This window comes from Accipiter gentilis, chromosome 29 (genome assembly GCF_929443795.1).
Source record: "Accipiter gentilis chromosome 29, bAccGen1.1, whole genome shotgun sequence".
NCBI lineage: Eukaryota > Metazoa > Chordata > Aves > Accipitriformes > Accipitridae > Astur > Astur gentilis.
In genome coordinates this window covers 14,737,835-14,753,353 of record NC_064908.1, presented here as the reverse complement: position 1 = coordinate 14,753,353, position 15,519 = coordinate 14,737,835, and the positions used below count along the sequence as shown (strand labels likewise).

Here is a 15,519-nt window from a genome sequence, read left to right as displayed (position 1 = left end):
CCGCCATCTTGAGAGCGGGCATGATAAGAAGGGCATGCCGCCATCTTTGTGCGGGGCGCGATCGACCGCGGTGGGTGGGCGGCATTTATGGTGGCGGGGGAGGGGGGGGGGGGGGGGGGGGGGGGGAAGGGGGAAATAAGAAGGAGAGGAAGAGGCGGGGCAGGGATAAGGAGGAGACGGAGAGGCGGGGCAGGGAAAGTGAGGGCGGGAGCGCCATATTGATGCAGGGCAACGCGCAAAATGGGGAGAGTCTTAAAGGGGCCGCCCCAATTCCAGCCTCAGCGCTGAGCAGGCGGAGGGCAAGGTGGTGAGCTGAGTGCCTTCACCTGCTGCGAGTGACTTTGGAGTCCAGAATTGATTCTTTTTGTAAAAAAAAAACAAAAAAAAAAACCCCAAACCTTTTTATTAAGGTTTATGACCCAATCATGATCAAGCCTTCTGTCATGATTTAATTTAATTTGATGCCATGTAGCAATGCTGTCCCACAGCCTGTAGCGCAGAGGGATGGCAGCCTCTGTCCCTCAGGAAGAAGGGAGGCAAGCCAGGCCTGCAAGGACAGCTTCAGGCCCTGATTCAGGCTGGTGTCACTGCCATGAAAACACAGAAGGGTGAAAAATTATAGCTGCCATGCCCTGACATCATGTTGTTTCAGTTTTAGCTGCCCCAGCATGGTTCAAGCCATGCAGAGCCCTGAGAGGAGCAGCTGCTCATCTGTCTGGACCTGGTGTGCATCACCTCCAGGCTCACAAACAAAAAGGAGGTTGTGTCTTTCCTTGTTGGGGCCCTACCTCCTCTCAGGTGACATTAAACCCTTTCCTTAGCTCCTAAAAGGGTTAAAATCAGCTTCATTTGTGGCCATGCCCTGTGCGGGGAGGAGGGATGGTAGACAGCCCAGGCCTGACCACCTGGTCCTCCTCTCACACACCCACACCAGTGCCAAACTCTCATGCACACCCGGTTCTTGTCTTTCAAATCACTGAGGAATACCCAAGGCCGCAGACATCATCTGTGTTTAGGGACCAGGGGCACATGGTCCAGATCAGTGGAGGAAATCTGGTGAACATCTCACTGGATGCCTCAAATAAAAACAAGTGGATACAACTAGTATCAACATTAAGGCTAGTTAACAATAAGAGAATGAAAATAACGTAAATTGCAGCTTTTACTACTTTTTTCCTTAAGGACCAACCTGTGTGATATTTCTGAAGTGGAATATTTTGAAAACCCTGTTCCATTTCTCTAACAATAGCTCACCCAACTAAAGACACTGAAAAATACAGTATGTGTTTCCTCACAACAGGAATAGTAACACTGGTGTGTTACAAAGATATATCCAACAGTAATTTTGTGGTACTTGAAAAAAGCAGGCTGATGCACTAATGGTTATTTTCATTTGGCTGACTCATTGGAGGACACTGGGCAGCATCATTTTTTTAAAAATTCATGAAGGATGGTTCAAAGGCATTCATTATAATTTCATTAGTGTACAAGAGGCAGTTCTGAGTGGTTAAATGCAGCCAATTTTAACTTGTATACGCCAGTGATCACTGTTATAGTAACATAAGCATATCTGTGGCTTTCTAGGAACATTAGAGATCTTAGCATCCTCCTCTAGCCATGGGCACAGGACCTGTACCAGAGGAGCTATGATTCCACCTGCCAGGGGATAGTGTTTTAGACACTCACCAGTCCAGTGCAATAGCTAGATTAAAAAAAAAAAAAAAAAAAAAAATTAAGAAGAATTGTTCATATCTAGATGCACTTGTTAAATTAAAAAGACCTGAAGAAGGAGAGGGTCCTAATTTTCCTTGAGTTTTACAGTACAAACTCCAAGATCAGATGTGTCCTTTTCCTTGCTGGCTGCGTGCATATTATCCAGCAATTTCTGCTGAATTTCAAGAGGACATTAAGGTTAAGTTATATGTTACTGCTGAACCAATATAAAGGCCAAATCCTGCCAAAGAAGGTGGGGGCTCATGCTCCTGCCTATCCTTTCTTCTCCCCACTCCTCTCTGCTCTGGTCCCTGCCTGGATCTCTGTTTCCTTGCAGTGCCTTTAGCACTCAGACCCACCCTCCCCTGAGCCAGTTCAACTCAAGGATCTTACAGAAAACTGTCCACTTTTCTGCCAGGTTGGCTTTTTGCTAATTTAGCAAGTCAAGTTTGCTCAGCTCAGGGGCAAACAACAACCAGGGAAGGTGCAAGGCTGGCAGAGGAGGCGGCAAAGAAAGCATAGCAAGGGCAGCAGGAGGGAGAGGATAAAATGGCATTGAGCTCTTAGATGGCTCAGGATGTGCCGTGTACATTCTTACAGAACCAAACACAAGTTTTCTTTCCATCTGTCTGTTTCAGAGTTTGAGTTAAACAGAAGTTTAGTAAACAGAGAGTTTGCATCTGCCTGCACAGACATTCCCTCCTGCTTAGTCACGACAGGGATGCCGTGAGCCCAGCGGCCGGACATTGGGTTAGGATTTGGGAACCTTTGGCACAGCGGATGTCAGCTGCTTCCTTTCCCTGTGGCTCACTTTTTCCTTCTGTGAAAGGGAGACAGTAACTACTCACTCAGGAGACCTACATGACCTGATTCATTGGTGCATGTAAAGCCTTGTCACAAAAGGAAGAGGAAAGCCAAGAGAGGATAATTTGCTCCGTACACCTCACTGCAGCAGTTGTCACCTCTCGAACAACTGAGAGTTCAGCTCCTGCATCCATGCACTAAAATCCACCTCTGGGGCTGCTGTGTGTCTGCCTGCCCATCCACAGCTCAGGGGTCGGATGATGCTGCAGGATCCTGCTTTAGGTTGTATTGTGGACAGTTGGTCGTTATCCTCTGATCACCCTAACACTGGTGCCTCCACCTTCTGTACCTGTGATCCATTCTCTTCTCTAATAATATTAAGCCTGCAGGGTGAAATTTTTGAGAGTGTCTGACTGACTTAAAAATTCCATTTTTCAAAATGACTGAAGGCTTCACTCAAAGGGAAATTCCCTGCCATTGCCATGCCAAAGTAATTATAGTCGCACCACAAAAATGATCCTGCTATAATTATGCTGGTATGAGCCTCCATCTATATGCTGGGATATTTTCCCAGGCAGCCAAAATCTTCTGGCAGCTCTGGCTCCAAGCCTCCAGGAGGAAGGGACCTGCTCCCAGAAGCCCTCTCCTCCCTCACCTTGGTGATTTAGAGAGCGACCCGAGACCAACGTTTCCCCGGTACGATTTTCATCATCGAAGTGTTGTAGCTCGACTCTTGCTTCCCTGCAGCCTCTCTGACTCCTCCCAGGAAGTCCCAGCTGCAGATGAAGCATTTCGGAGACAGGGAGAGGGCAGCATGTCTGCAAAGGCAGCTTGGGCGGTTGTGCCAGACTTTCGCAGCGTAAGGCAGCGTGGCCCAGCTTGATGTAAGTCAGTTTTACCCCCCACCATCCCTTCTGGGAGCTGCCTTGTGCCGGTGTGTGTGCACTTGCTGGCTGTTGCTGCTGCCTTCGCCCATGCTCCCGCTGTGGCGTTGCACCCCATGGTGTGACGGGTTCAGGGGGACCCTTGTCCCCAAAGCCTGTTGAGTGCACCTGTGAGTGGCCAGGCTGTCCAGCACCACAGAGGTGCTTGGGAAGCACCAGGACTGAAGAGACGGCTGGTGCCTGCAGGCTGGAGGGCAGGAGGTGGTGAGTGACCGGTCCCCGCGATGACCTTTCAGCTGTCACCTCCAAAATCCTTAGTGTGCTCTGTCCCGTGCACCCCACCGAGGCGAGAGGTGCCTCGGCTCCCTTGCAGGGAGCATACAAACAGGGCAGTCTGAAACGCCCAACCATGTGAGAGGCTCCCTGAGTCTTTCTCAGGCTTGTTGACATTCTGGTGGCTGACCCCGCTCCACAACGTCCAGGGCTAGGGAGGTGAGGCAGAGCCCTCTGCCCTAGCCCCAGTCGGCTGCTCCCACTGGCAGGAGCACCCAGACCCCAGTGCTGCCTCTAGCTCTTTGCAGGAGCCTTCTGTACAGCTCTTACAGCAGCTCTGTAGTTTTCTGTAATCCTGTGAAGCCTTTTTTACTGCCACACTTTTGTTTTGTCACCTGCAGAGTTAGTCCCTGCATTCCAATACTCACTTCCTTTGCATCCCAAAGCAGTGTCCCCCCACATCTCAGCGCCCATCCCAGACATGCAGCTGTCCTGTGCGCAGGGACAAGGTAGATATTTCACAGTCCTGAGCAATATTATGCTGTGGCTTCCCATTTTTCCATAAATTGTGCTGTTTTTTCCCACCTGGGCAAAGAGATGTAAAATCCCACTGGTCTCAGGTGGCAGCCGCTTTGCACTTGCATTAGAAATAACACAAAATGCGAACAGTGGGGACCTGTTTTAATTTATTTTTTTGGCAACTAGGTAAATTAATCCATGGCTGGCCAAAATAAAGGTGCATGCATCCTCCAGACTGACTGCAAGCTTTTATCTCAAGTACCTAAAAAACCATTAACTTATTTTAGCTTAAATACCACATGTTTAAGCAATGCTGTAGAATAGTTGGGGGGACCTGAGGTGAAGGAACAGGCTACATCAGGCACAGAAATTAATTTCTTTGTGGCCTTGAAAGAAAGGTAAGCACCAAAATCACTTTGGAGATGGAAGCTGACATCTCGTTAATCAGAAAAAAACTTGTGACTAAACAGCCTGGAGTTGCAGCAGCTGAGAGGTCAGACATTCTCAAAAATAGCAGCACTCTTGCTTTGATTTTTTTTTTTTTTTTTTTTTTTTGTAACCTTAAGAACATGAAGGAAGAGGAAGGCATGGGTTTGTGTGGAGTAGTTTTGCCCAGTGTGCATCCCTAAGGCCCCTTGTTTCACTTTCCAGCCCCAAGAAGCAGGGTGTCTGAACAGCCCTGCCAAGGCACAGTCTAATTAGTGAGGAAGGTGGAGGTGCTGCAGGGGAGGAAGGGCAGAGACAAGAGATACCTGGGATCAATGAAACTGGATGGGAAGCTGATGCTGAATACCGAATTTCCCCAGTGCAGAGGAAAGTAGGGGGAGCCTGAACTGGGGAGAGAGGAGGTAGAAGACGGTTGCACTTGTGGTCCTGACTTTGTGTGTGTCATGGGCACAAAGTACAGTCCTAGCACTGTTTGATGTTGCAGCGACAACATACAAAGCAGCTCGTTCCCCCTTTTCCTTTCTGTGGCAGAATAACCACAGCTTTGGGTCTGGATCTGCCTCGTCCCCAGGTACATGGAGCGTTTGCTTTACTCCTGGAGCCGTGGAGCAGTTGTCTCACCCTTCTGCTTTGTGTCCGGGGGAAATGCAGGTCCATGCCCATAGGAGTGAGACAGCAGAAGCTGTGGCATGCTCAGGAGAGCAGGACCGTCTCTGCGTCACTTCTTGCTGGAGAGGAAGAGCAGCGCTGGATATAGCTCATACGCCAGCGAGGTATTGAATGCCCAACATGACTCTTTCTGGCTGTCAGCCTGGTCCCTGGCTCAGGCTGCAGCAGTGTGGAGCCTGGGGGAGCTCACTAACCAAGAGCTAGCTTTGGCATCAATGGCAGATGGGGCACGTCAGGAGAAGCCACACTGGTGCAATCTCCTCTGTACCTGCTTATTTCCAGGTAGCCTGTTTAAAGAGAACATCTCATAAGCAAGAGAATATCCTTCATGCAGAAGAAAGTTCATTGTTTCTGGGGTTGCCTCGTCTGATGGTCTCTTCTACTAAAGCCTCTTGGGTTGCAAAGTACTTGGGAAATATCACCATCCCTCCTGGCAATACAAACATGCAGAGCAAGGAAATCATGTGCAGCAGGGAGTCAATGGTGGAAGGTCATGGCTGCTAAGTCTTCTACACTTGCACTCAACTATCCTGTCTAGCTGCCAGGAAAATTGCAACTGGAGAAACACATTATTCAGTCTGGGGAGCAGAACAGGCTGAAAAAGATTTGCGGGCTGCGTGGCCCTGAGCCCATGTTGCTCTCCAGCCTGATGGGCAGCCACCCATGGCAGCATCATGCAGGCTGGGGATGGGATGGGGGGGATGTCAAAGGAAGAAAGTGTTTGTCATGTCCCTTCCTGAAAGGGCTGGAGGAGACAAAGCCTTTTCTCAGAACTGGGAATTTCTAGGCTTAAAGAACCCTGTTCCCACTGACCCCCATCACACTTGCCAATGCTGTTAAATTCTCTGAACTGTGGCCAGCAGCAGCCCCACTGCAAAAGAACAGCACTGGAGCTGTTAGTATTTCACCTTCAGCTATCTTTTGCTTCCCAAACCACAAATCCTTCTACTCCCACCAAAATCAGCTCAGGCACCAGGTCTTGCTAACTGTAATACCCATGAGCTTGTGCAGAAATTGCAAAGCAGGGGGCTGGGGGAGAGGAGTGGGCCTCCCCTAGACCTGGGGAGGCAGCGACTTCTGCTCACCCTTGTCTGCCTGCCTAGCACCACAAGGGAGTGCAGAGCCCACCTGGTGCCCTCTGAAACACAGGGCTCCTCACCAAGGTATTTGCAAAGATCCCTAGTGAGGGCTGAAGCTGTATAAAAATCTAAAGACCTCAATACAAAATATCATTGGGGCACTTTTCAAATTCTGGTGCAAGCCCTCTGGGAACACCAGAGGTGAGCAGGTAGGTGGGGAGTTACCACTGCAGTTGAGCCTGGGGAGGGGTGCTGACCTGGTATCCCCCCACCATCCTGGCACAGCAGAGCACAGACCCTCTCCCCTCACATCCCAGCTCTGCATCTCACATCTCGGTTGCTTTTACATGCTCTCCTCATCCCTTTTCACATGTATTTTACTTGCCATGGTGATGATCGTTTTCTTGGCTCATTGCTTCAGACGCCCTCCTCACATCTCCATGCTGGCTTTTCTTGCTACATTGAGCATTGTTTGTCTCCAGCTTCCAGTCCCTTTGCTGTCTGGTTGCCCTTTCCCTGTGCTGTTTAGTGATTAAATTCTGCTTCTGCTGCTTTTCATCGTCCTCGTGATAAATTCCCCATCAAGCACAACTAATTTTCTCCCTCTGTGCTTACCCAGCTGGAAGGAGGATTTTGCTCTCAGTTTCCTACTGTCCTTCGCACCCCCACTAGCCGTGATGCACATGGAAATTAGATACCAATCAGGTGAATGATACCTTGGTGTCTCCGTACATCAGACTGACGTGTGCTGTGCTCCCCTGTTGCCTGCACCCAGTTGCTGCCTGGTTTCGCATAAACTTTAGGTGCAAAAACCACCATATTGTTTAGGATCTAGAGCAACTCCCTTCACCAAGGGCTCCAGCAGTACAAAGGAGTAGATACTTCTGCTACTCCATAGAGCAACGTGGAATAAAAAAGTTTGTCCTTCTAGGAAAAGGGGATATTTTGTGGCCTGTAGAAAACAAAGAGGTCCTTCTGATGGAGGACAAGAGAGGCTATGGAAGCCAAAAGCCTGAGGTCTGGAGTCATTGGCCTGGCTGTTACAGCTTGGCTGAGCTCATCTGACCCCATGATTTATTCCAACTGAAAATGAAGATTAAGGCATTGCCACCTCCCCAGTAAGTGTAGACATGCTTCTTTTGTTCATCTGTTTTCTCAATTCTTGTTGAAACTTGTAAATGGAACATCCTCCTCTGCCAGCTCTTGTCTGTTTGATCTTTCATAAAAAGTCTGTGAAACCTCTTCCAGAAGCCACTGCGTCAGCATTACTGTTGTAAGGTCGGTCAGCAGCAACCCATGAAGCAATACTAAAGGGCACACTTTCTATTGGGAAAAACATACCTGTGGAGGCCATGTCCCCTTCACGCATGGTCCCATTGCCATTTAGTAAAAGCCTCAGACTCACTTTCTGTCTCTCCCTTTGCAGGCAAAAATGTCAAGGCTGGTGCAAGCTCGGAGGTTGGAGGGAATAGATAAGAATATCTGGTAAGTTAAGAGAATATGTGGTTTGCCCTGGTGGTAGATGTGGTTTTAGGCAGCTTAACACCACATAGAAACCACCGCAGCCACACAGAGCATACAGCAGCACAGTCTCTCTCGGCTACTTTGCATTTGTTTAGGAAGCACATCGGGGCAGGTTTGCCCTGGGAGACTTTATCCTGTCTCAGGTCTGTATCTGCTGCTCACACTTTATGCCGTATCAGGTATTCTGCAGCATCCTGCAGGAAGGCAGGCGGGAGCACCTTGTATTGCATTGTACTCCATCAGGCCTGTCCACACAAATGATCCCAGCAGCACCCAAATCCAAGAAAAATTGTCACAGCACACTGGCTTCAGCCCGGTGTCTGCTTCAAGCCCAACCTAGGGCACTGCAAGCAGAGGGGCTGGTGAAGGGATGCTGCAAATGCTATTCCCGGCCTGCCAGGCACAGACATTGGGAAAACTGCATGCTTGAAGAAGAGATTTAAATGGGCTTTCCCCAAAGCCCTGCTGTGTCTGGTTTCAAGCTACAAACTGCTCATGAGCTGGCTCTTGTTTGAGACAAGCACTGAGTTCAGCCTGCCCTTCCCTCTGCAGAGGCCTTCACAGTGTTTAGTTGCTAAATTTTGCAGAACTGGTATGAATTTGAAAACCTCCGAGACCTCTCCTGCTCGGTCTGGTCTGATCAGCAGCAGTGCGTGGCTTCAACTGTGACTGCACAGCCAGACAGCACAAAGGCTGTTTCCTTCGAGAACAAATTAAAACCACCCCCCAGTGGAATTGTGCCTCACCCTTGTTTTAATTGGAACAGGTCTAAAATTACCTGTGCTTTGTCCTGTCCACCTGTGAGCAATGGGATGGCTCCGCAGGAAGGACACCAACCTCACTCACTTACAAAGGGATGCTGGCAAGCAGAGCCAGTGCCAGCATGCTGCCCAGACCCTCTGTAAACACTTGTCTTTCTCTCCCTTTCTTGTCTCCAGGGTGGAGTTTGTAAAACTGGCTGCCACCTACGCTACGGTGAACCTGGGCCAGGGCTTCCCTGACTTCCCCCCACCGGACTTTCTGAAGGAGGCATTCGTGAGAGCCCTCAGCGGGGAGAACCACATGCTGCACCAGTACACCCGTGCCTTTGTGCGTGGACAGACCCCCCTCCTCAGCAATACCTCCCACATTCCCTGTTAGCCTTGGGTGCTTCAGGGCTCATCAGGCAGCAATAAACAGGGCAAACCACAGGAGGCAAAACATGCATCCAGCCTCAGCCCAGGCCCCTTGTGCCTAGGGCTGTAACACCCTGCTTTACCGGGGCATTTGAAGCAGCTGGGCTGGAAGATGCCTTGCACACTCAGTTGCAGGGCACTTGGCTGCCCAGGCCCTGAACAGGGGCTCACCCATGTTTTAGGAGGCTTCTGCAACCCAATTCCCACCTCTCCTCTCATCCCACAGGGCCACCCGCCTCTGGTGAAGATCCTAGCCCAGTTTTTTGGGAAGCTGCTTGGACGAGACCTGGATCCTATGACCAATGTGATGGTGACTGTGGGGGCATACCAGGCCCTTTTCTGCTGCTTCCAGGCTTTCGTTGATGAAGGTGATGAGGTAACCCAAGATTTGAGCTTGTTGCACAGGCAGCCTTCCTCCAGGAGAGCCCTTCCTGGCTGTGGGTCTGCCAGCAGCTGCAGGCTGGTTTTCATTGTCCTTTTCTAAAGCAGAACTGGTTTTATCCCCATTCTCCAGTATCTGAGCTTCCAAAGGAAAAAATTATCTGCTGTAGGGCACTGTCTCATTTCTGCATAAGGCACCTGAGTGGTGGTGGTCTTCCATGACAATGCCCACAGGCAATGCAGATTCTCCATTCCAGTAATTCAGGGATTAAAATTTCCTGTCCCTCTGTCGTGGTTTAACCCCAGCCAGCAACTAAGTACCACGCAGCCGCTCACTCACTTCCCCCATCCAGTGGGATGGGGGAGGAAATCGGGAAAAAAAAAGTAAAACTTCTGGGTTGAGATAAGAACGGTTTAATAGAACAGAAGAGAAGAAACTAATAATGATAATGATAACACTAATAAAATGACAACAGTAGTAATAAAAGGATTGGAATGTACAAATGATGTGCAGGGCAATTGCTCACCACCCGCCGACCGACACCCCGCCAGTCCCCCAGAGCGGCGATTCACTGCCCCCCCACTTCCCAGTTCCTAAACTAGATGGGACGTCCCATGGTATGGAATACACCGTTGCCCAGTTTGGGTCAGGTGCCTTGGTCGTGTCCTGTGCCAACTTCTTGTGCCCTGGCTGGCCATGAGAAGCTGAAAAATCCTTGACTATAGTCTAAACAATACTGAGCAGCAACTGAAAACATCGGTGTTATCAACATTCTTCGCATGCTGAACTCAAAACATAGCACTGTACCAGCTACTAGGAAGACAGTTAACTCTATCCCAGCTGAAACCAGGACACCCTCCCATTGCTCTCTGCACCCATCAGGGAAGGTCTGAGCAGGGCCAGGAGGGTGCTGACATGTCTTTCTTCCAGGTGATAATCATTGAGCCCTTCTTTGACTGCTATGAGCCAATGGTGAAAATGGCTGGTGGGACGCCTGTGTTTGTCCCGCTGAGACCGGTGAGTGGGTCAAAGCAAAGCTGTTGAGAAGGGAAGAGTCACAGCAAAGTGAGCGAAGAGGTGAGTGGTAACCAAAGTGCAAAGGTAGCAAAGCAACTGAGATTCCCCTCTGTTCTCTCTAGAAAGCTCCAAAAGAGGGAAAATTGATGTCTAGTGCAGACTGGCAGCTGGACCCAGCTGAACTGGCTTCTAAATTCAGTGAACGGACAAAAGCCATCGTCCTGAACTCACCCAACAATCCTCTGGGCAAGGTAACACTTCTGGCCTTGCTGTGGCTGAAAAGCTGCTGGGGGGCTACAGCTCATCCCACCACATTTGCAGTGTAGCAGTGACTCGACCTTCCTTACGCACAAGGGAAATGGGTGTTGTGGCAGCACCGCATGCTGCACTCACTCTTCTGGTGTTTTTAAGCCTGGTCTTTTATGCCAGCAGTGGCTTTGCCCTGTTAGACCATTGCAGTCAGCTCCTGCCCACCCTGGCTTGGGAGATGGCGCGGGCAGGGCGTGCAGCCTTTGCAGAGAGGCAGGGACAGGCAGGGGCTCAGAAATGCTCCTGTTGCATCTCTGCTCCACTCCCGGCCTGCTGCAGGTATTCAGCCAAGGGGAGCTGGAGCTCATTGCAGACCTGTGTGAGAAGCATGACATCCTGTGCATCAGCGACGAAGTGTATGAGTGGCTGGTCTATGATGGGAAGAAGCACATCCGCATCGGTATGGAGAATGACTTGCTGAGCTTGGATGTCTTCTCTGGGTACAGCATCTTCAGGGAAGGAACTGGTGATTTAGCTGGGGACCCCTGGAAATTATATGGGCTGCTTACATGCATGGCTCTACTAGGCATGTATCCTCATTAGAGGTATTTTGCTGCACTTCGGTCTCAGCGTCCAAACCAGGACTTAAACTGGACCCCTGACTTCCAGAACCAGTCAGAGGAAATAGAGAGCTAGCTTCACAGACTGACATATACAGCAAAGTGCCCTTTGGCTCCAGTGAAACTGATTTGTTTTCCCATACTTTGTAAAACCACAGTTTTCTGAGTGTCTCTAGTTTTGGGACATCCATTTCAACATGATTTCAGAGGCCTGTTCTTCCTGTTGCAGTAATATGCAATCACCTTGTTGCAGGCTGATGGTGCTTGGGATCCCTGGGAACCCCTGGGGCTCTGTACATGTGTATGAAAACACTTAATTACAAAGAGCTGCTCTTGAGAAACCTGGCTCCCTGCTTGGGGTGTGCTTTGAGGCTCATACAGGTGAAAGATGTGCTGTGAACACAAGAGGCCACCATGGATTATGGTGGGCAAAGAGCTCCCACCATGCCATTAATGCAGCCCAGAAGCGAGCATGCTGAGCTCTGCCATTGGCGTTTCTCTCTTGTTTCATTGCCAGCCAGCTTGCAAGGGATGTGGGACCGCACGGTGATGATTGGGAGTGCTGGGAAGACCTTCAGTGCCACTGGATGGAAGGTGAATTCCCCCATGCGACACCTCATTGTGTCCCCATCCCCATCCCTTTGCTTCAGGGTGTGGGTCCGATTGCCATAGCACAGCACTGGGGACACGGCTGCCGCACACTCAGCTTTGAGCCTCAAGGTCTGAAAGTACCAAAGCTGCTGTATGATAGCCCTGTCTGGAAAATACAATTAAGCCAGTGCAGGCAAATAAAGGGGAGCCCAAGTAGGTACCTAGAGACTTACCACTTTCCTCCTCCTATCCTGGCCACAGGTGGGCTGGACTGTGGGACCCAACCGGCTGCTGCAGCACCTCCGTACTGTGCACCAAAACTCAGCGTACCACTGTGCCACAATTGCCCAGGTAAGGCAGCTCTCTGCAACTGGCCCTGTAATACCCAAACCCCTGAAGCAGGAGCGAGAGAGGGTCCTTCTGCCCATGGCTGACCTGAAAGGCCAGACAGGGTGATGCATGGTGCCCTGGAGAGGCTCATTCCCCTCTCCATGCAGTCACCCCATGCCTGAGAGGAAGGGAAGAATCCAGCCTGCCTGAGGTATAGTCTTTATTTTGCATTGACAAATCTAAAAGGTCATTTGGAGGGGCTGCAGGCAAAGAGGTCAGCTTGGTGCAGTGAGAAATCACCACCTGCTCCCTAGTCACCTGTGAATCATGTGGGAGCAAAGACTCCGGTTCTCAAGCAAGCCTTGACCATCTGCCCACCGGGTTACCTCTCTCCTTGCAGGAGGCCGTGGCTCAGGGTTTCCAGAGGGAGATTGAGCTTTACGGGAAACCAGACAGCTACTTAGTCCAACTACCCAAGGAGCTGCAGCAGAAGAGAGACTGGCTGGTCCAGAGCCTGGATGCTGTGGGGATGAAACCCATCATCCCTGAGGGCACCTACTTCTTGGTGGCAGACATCTCTGAGTTCAGTAAGTTATGCAGCTGTGGTTTTGCTCAGGCAAAGTATGGGGAGGCTCAGGGCTGAGTATGGAGGGGCCAGCTCACAGCCATACCACTAGCAGGGACAGGAACTTGCATAAACCATCACCAAAGCAGGGAGGGACAGTAGTGTATTCCCCATCCAAGCTCCCAGAGGTCATCGTTTTGGAGCTTGGCTGAGGCACCCGGCAGCAGCCTCCACCTCTGTGCTGTTGTACTTCTCCTGCAGAATCCGATGTCCCTGATGTCCCCGACTCCGATGAGCCCTATGACTACAGATTTGCTAAGTGGATGATCAAGAACAAGGTAAATGAATCTGGCCCTTTCTGCTGCGTTTGTCCCGGGTGGGTTTGTGCCCTCCCTGCTGGCTGCACTTGCGTGAGCCAACAGCACAACACCACTGCCGGGTCCGGCAGCTCATCCAGGGGGGTGTCTGTCAGCAGCTGGCCTCAACCCTGGCAGCCTGAGCTCAGAGTGAGCAGGCAGGGCACCAAGGGCATCTACAAGCCCATCCGTGAGACTTGCGAGCAATAAGTGGATAGCTTCATACCAGCCCAGAAAGAGTAACCTCAGCTCCACGTTTTACCCTCCCAGGGACTTGCCGCCATCCCGCTCTCCGCTTTCTACTGTGGGGCCCACAAGAACAACTACAACCATTTCATCCGGTTCTGCTTCGCAAAGGTGAGATGTGTGGCAGCACAAAGGCAGGCGAGGTTGGGAGTAATAATCAGGCCTAATTTAATGAGATGCCAAGAAGAAGTACAGAGCGCCTTGGGCATTAGAGCCTGAGCATGGCATCACAGCTGGTCCAACCCCCTCCTGCAGACATGAGAGCCGAGCTGGGGGCAGCAGGTGTGCCAGTGCCATCCTAAACCTTGCCCCGTCAGCATCCCACCTTTCTTGGTCACGGCAGGGAGTCTTCTGGGTGCACTTTTAAATGCCCAGTGGCTATGCCCGCCCCAGAGATGGCTGTGCCCATTTCATACTGAACATGGGGCATCTGTGATGTTCCAAAATGAGAACGGGATTTTTATATAAATGATGACTGCAGTGAGGACAAATGGGATTTGGGTGGAAGCCACTGACCAAACCTGTGGTATTTGTTTAGGAGGAAGCAACCCTGAAGGCGGCAAACGACATATTGCAAAAATGGAAACAGGAGAAAACTAGTCCCTGAGTGCACTGGAGAGAAAACCAGGCTCTCCTTGGTCTTCGCCTGCCATGACTGCTCTTCCTCCTTTTCCTTTGCTTGGCTACAAACTTTGAGCCGTCCTTATTTTTGTGCTTTCAACCACATTTTCTGCCAGACAAATGGGTAAGGGGTTTGCCATGCCCAGGGTCTGGGGGACACTTTCTGTCACTGTGAAATGATTGCACTGTTCCTTGGAAGAAGTGAGTCTTCGTGTGTGCTGCCGGTATTTGACATTTCTTCCTCTTATGTCTAAAGACTTTGATAATCAGTTCTGGGATGCATCCAGCAAGACACAAGGTAAGGATGGCCCCTGGGGCCTTTTCCACCACCAAATTCTGAAAAGGTGTTTCAGGACCTACCTTTAAGGCCATGCTGGGGGATTACTGTGGCTTGTCTTGCTCCACATCCCCACTCATGTACCCCAGGGCACAGGACAGCATTTCCACCAGCACCCACGTTCCCACAGGACTGTGCAGTATCATCACCCATCATTAGGTTAATTCTTATGATCCTGAAAATTATAAACCCAGTGAAATGCTGTTTCCCATAATTAACAATTTTCCCATTATTTTTTTCTGTGTATCTCTGGGGAAGGTGACCATAGAATCGGTAACTGGTTTCCCCCAGAAAACAGGCTTTCATAAATAGCCCAAATGCTGCCAAACCTTCCCTGTGCACCCCCCAAACTGTCCCTGGCACTTTGTCGGGGCTTGGCAGCATCATCCAGGCTGCAAAGCAAAACCTTCAGGCCTTTGACAAGTGCACGCAGTGGCTGGGGAAGAAGGGCACAGCGGCCTCGGGCGGCTGCTGCTGCTGGTGGTGGCCCCTGCAGCCTCCCACCCGCTGGGCTGGTGGGGTAACGCGAGCAGCGTTTTGAAAAGTAATTCTTGCATCATTCGCGATTTCAACCTGGATAAGAATGTAAACCAGCATCATCAGTCACGCAGGAGTTACGTGTAACAGACCGTGCAATAAGCATTTGTGGCGGTTAAATTACTGAAGTAGAATTACTGCAATTATTGAAAAGTAAATGTCTCTGTAATGATTATGGGGCTGCCGTCACCCGTGCAACATCTGTGTTGCGTCCCACCGTGGTGGCTGCTCGTCCCACCCAGACCGGTGGGTAGCAGCTCCGCAGGTTTTCGGCGTTGGGCTGCAGCTGGCGGTACCGATCCGCTTGGAGCCAGAGCTGCACCGGCCTGCCGGAGGGAGGGAGGGAGGGAGGCAAACACCCACCTCCTGCCTTCGCCCATGGGAGACACGTCTGGTTGCCTGGACAGCCTGGGTGGGTGAGGGTGCTGCTGAAGGCCCTTTTGGACCCATATACGCGCCAAATGCTGGGAGAGCTGCAATCACCAAAACAGATAAACAACTGCGAGACTAGATTATGAATATAAAGATTAATTGCAACATCCACACATGCGTGGGCCCTTGCTCTAGGCTGTGACACGCCC

The 15,519-nt window shown here is 50.7% G+C and overlaps 1 protein-coding gene across 2 annotated transcripts; it reads left to right on the top strand.

Moving 5' to 3' along the window:
- Window positions 1–3,296: 3,296 nt before the first annotated feature.
- KYAT1 (kynurenine aminotransferase 1) lies at window positions 3,297–15,175 on the top strand. Of its 2 annotated transcripts, XM_049832905.1 has the most exons (14): window positions 3,297–3,401; window positions 5,292–5,413; window positions 7,815–7,873; window positions 8,851–9,001; window positions 9,314–9,463; window positions 10,400–10,486; window positions 10,609–10,737; window positions 11,075–11,195; window positions 11,873–11,949; window positions 12,208–12,297; window positions 12,677–12,863; window positions 13,103–13,179; window positions 13,468–13,554; window positions 13,982–15,175. In XM_049832905.1, the coding sequence occupies exons 2-14, from the start codon at window positions 5,330–5,332 to the stop codon at window positions 14,048–14,050; spliced, it is 1,368 nt and encodes a 455-aa protein (XP_049688862.1). In that variant the 5' UTR covers window positions 3,297–3,401; window positions 5,292–5,329; the 3' UTR covers window positions 14,051–15,175. The 2 variants fall into 2 exon arrangements, with proteins under 2 accessions (XP_049688862.1, XP_049688863.1); XM_049832906.1 differs by lacking the exon at window positions 5,292–5,413 and having other exon boundaries at window positions 3,312–3,401.
- Window positions 15,176–15,519: the final 344 nt, after the last annotated feature.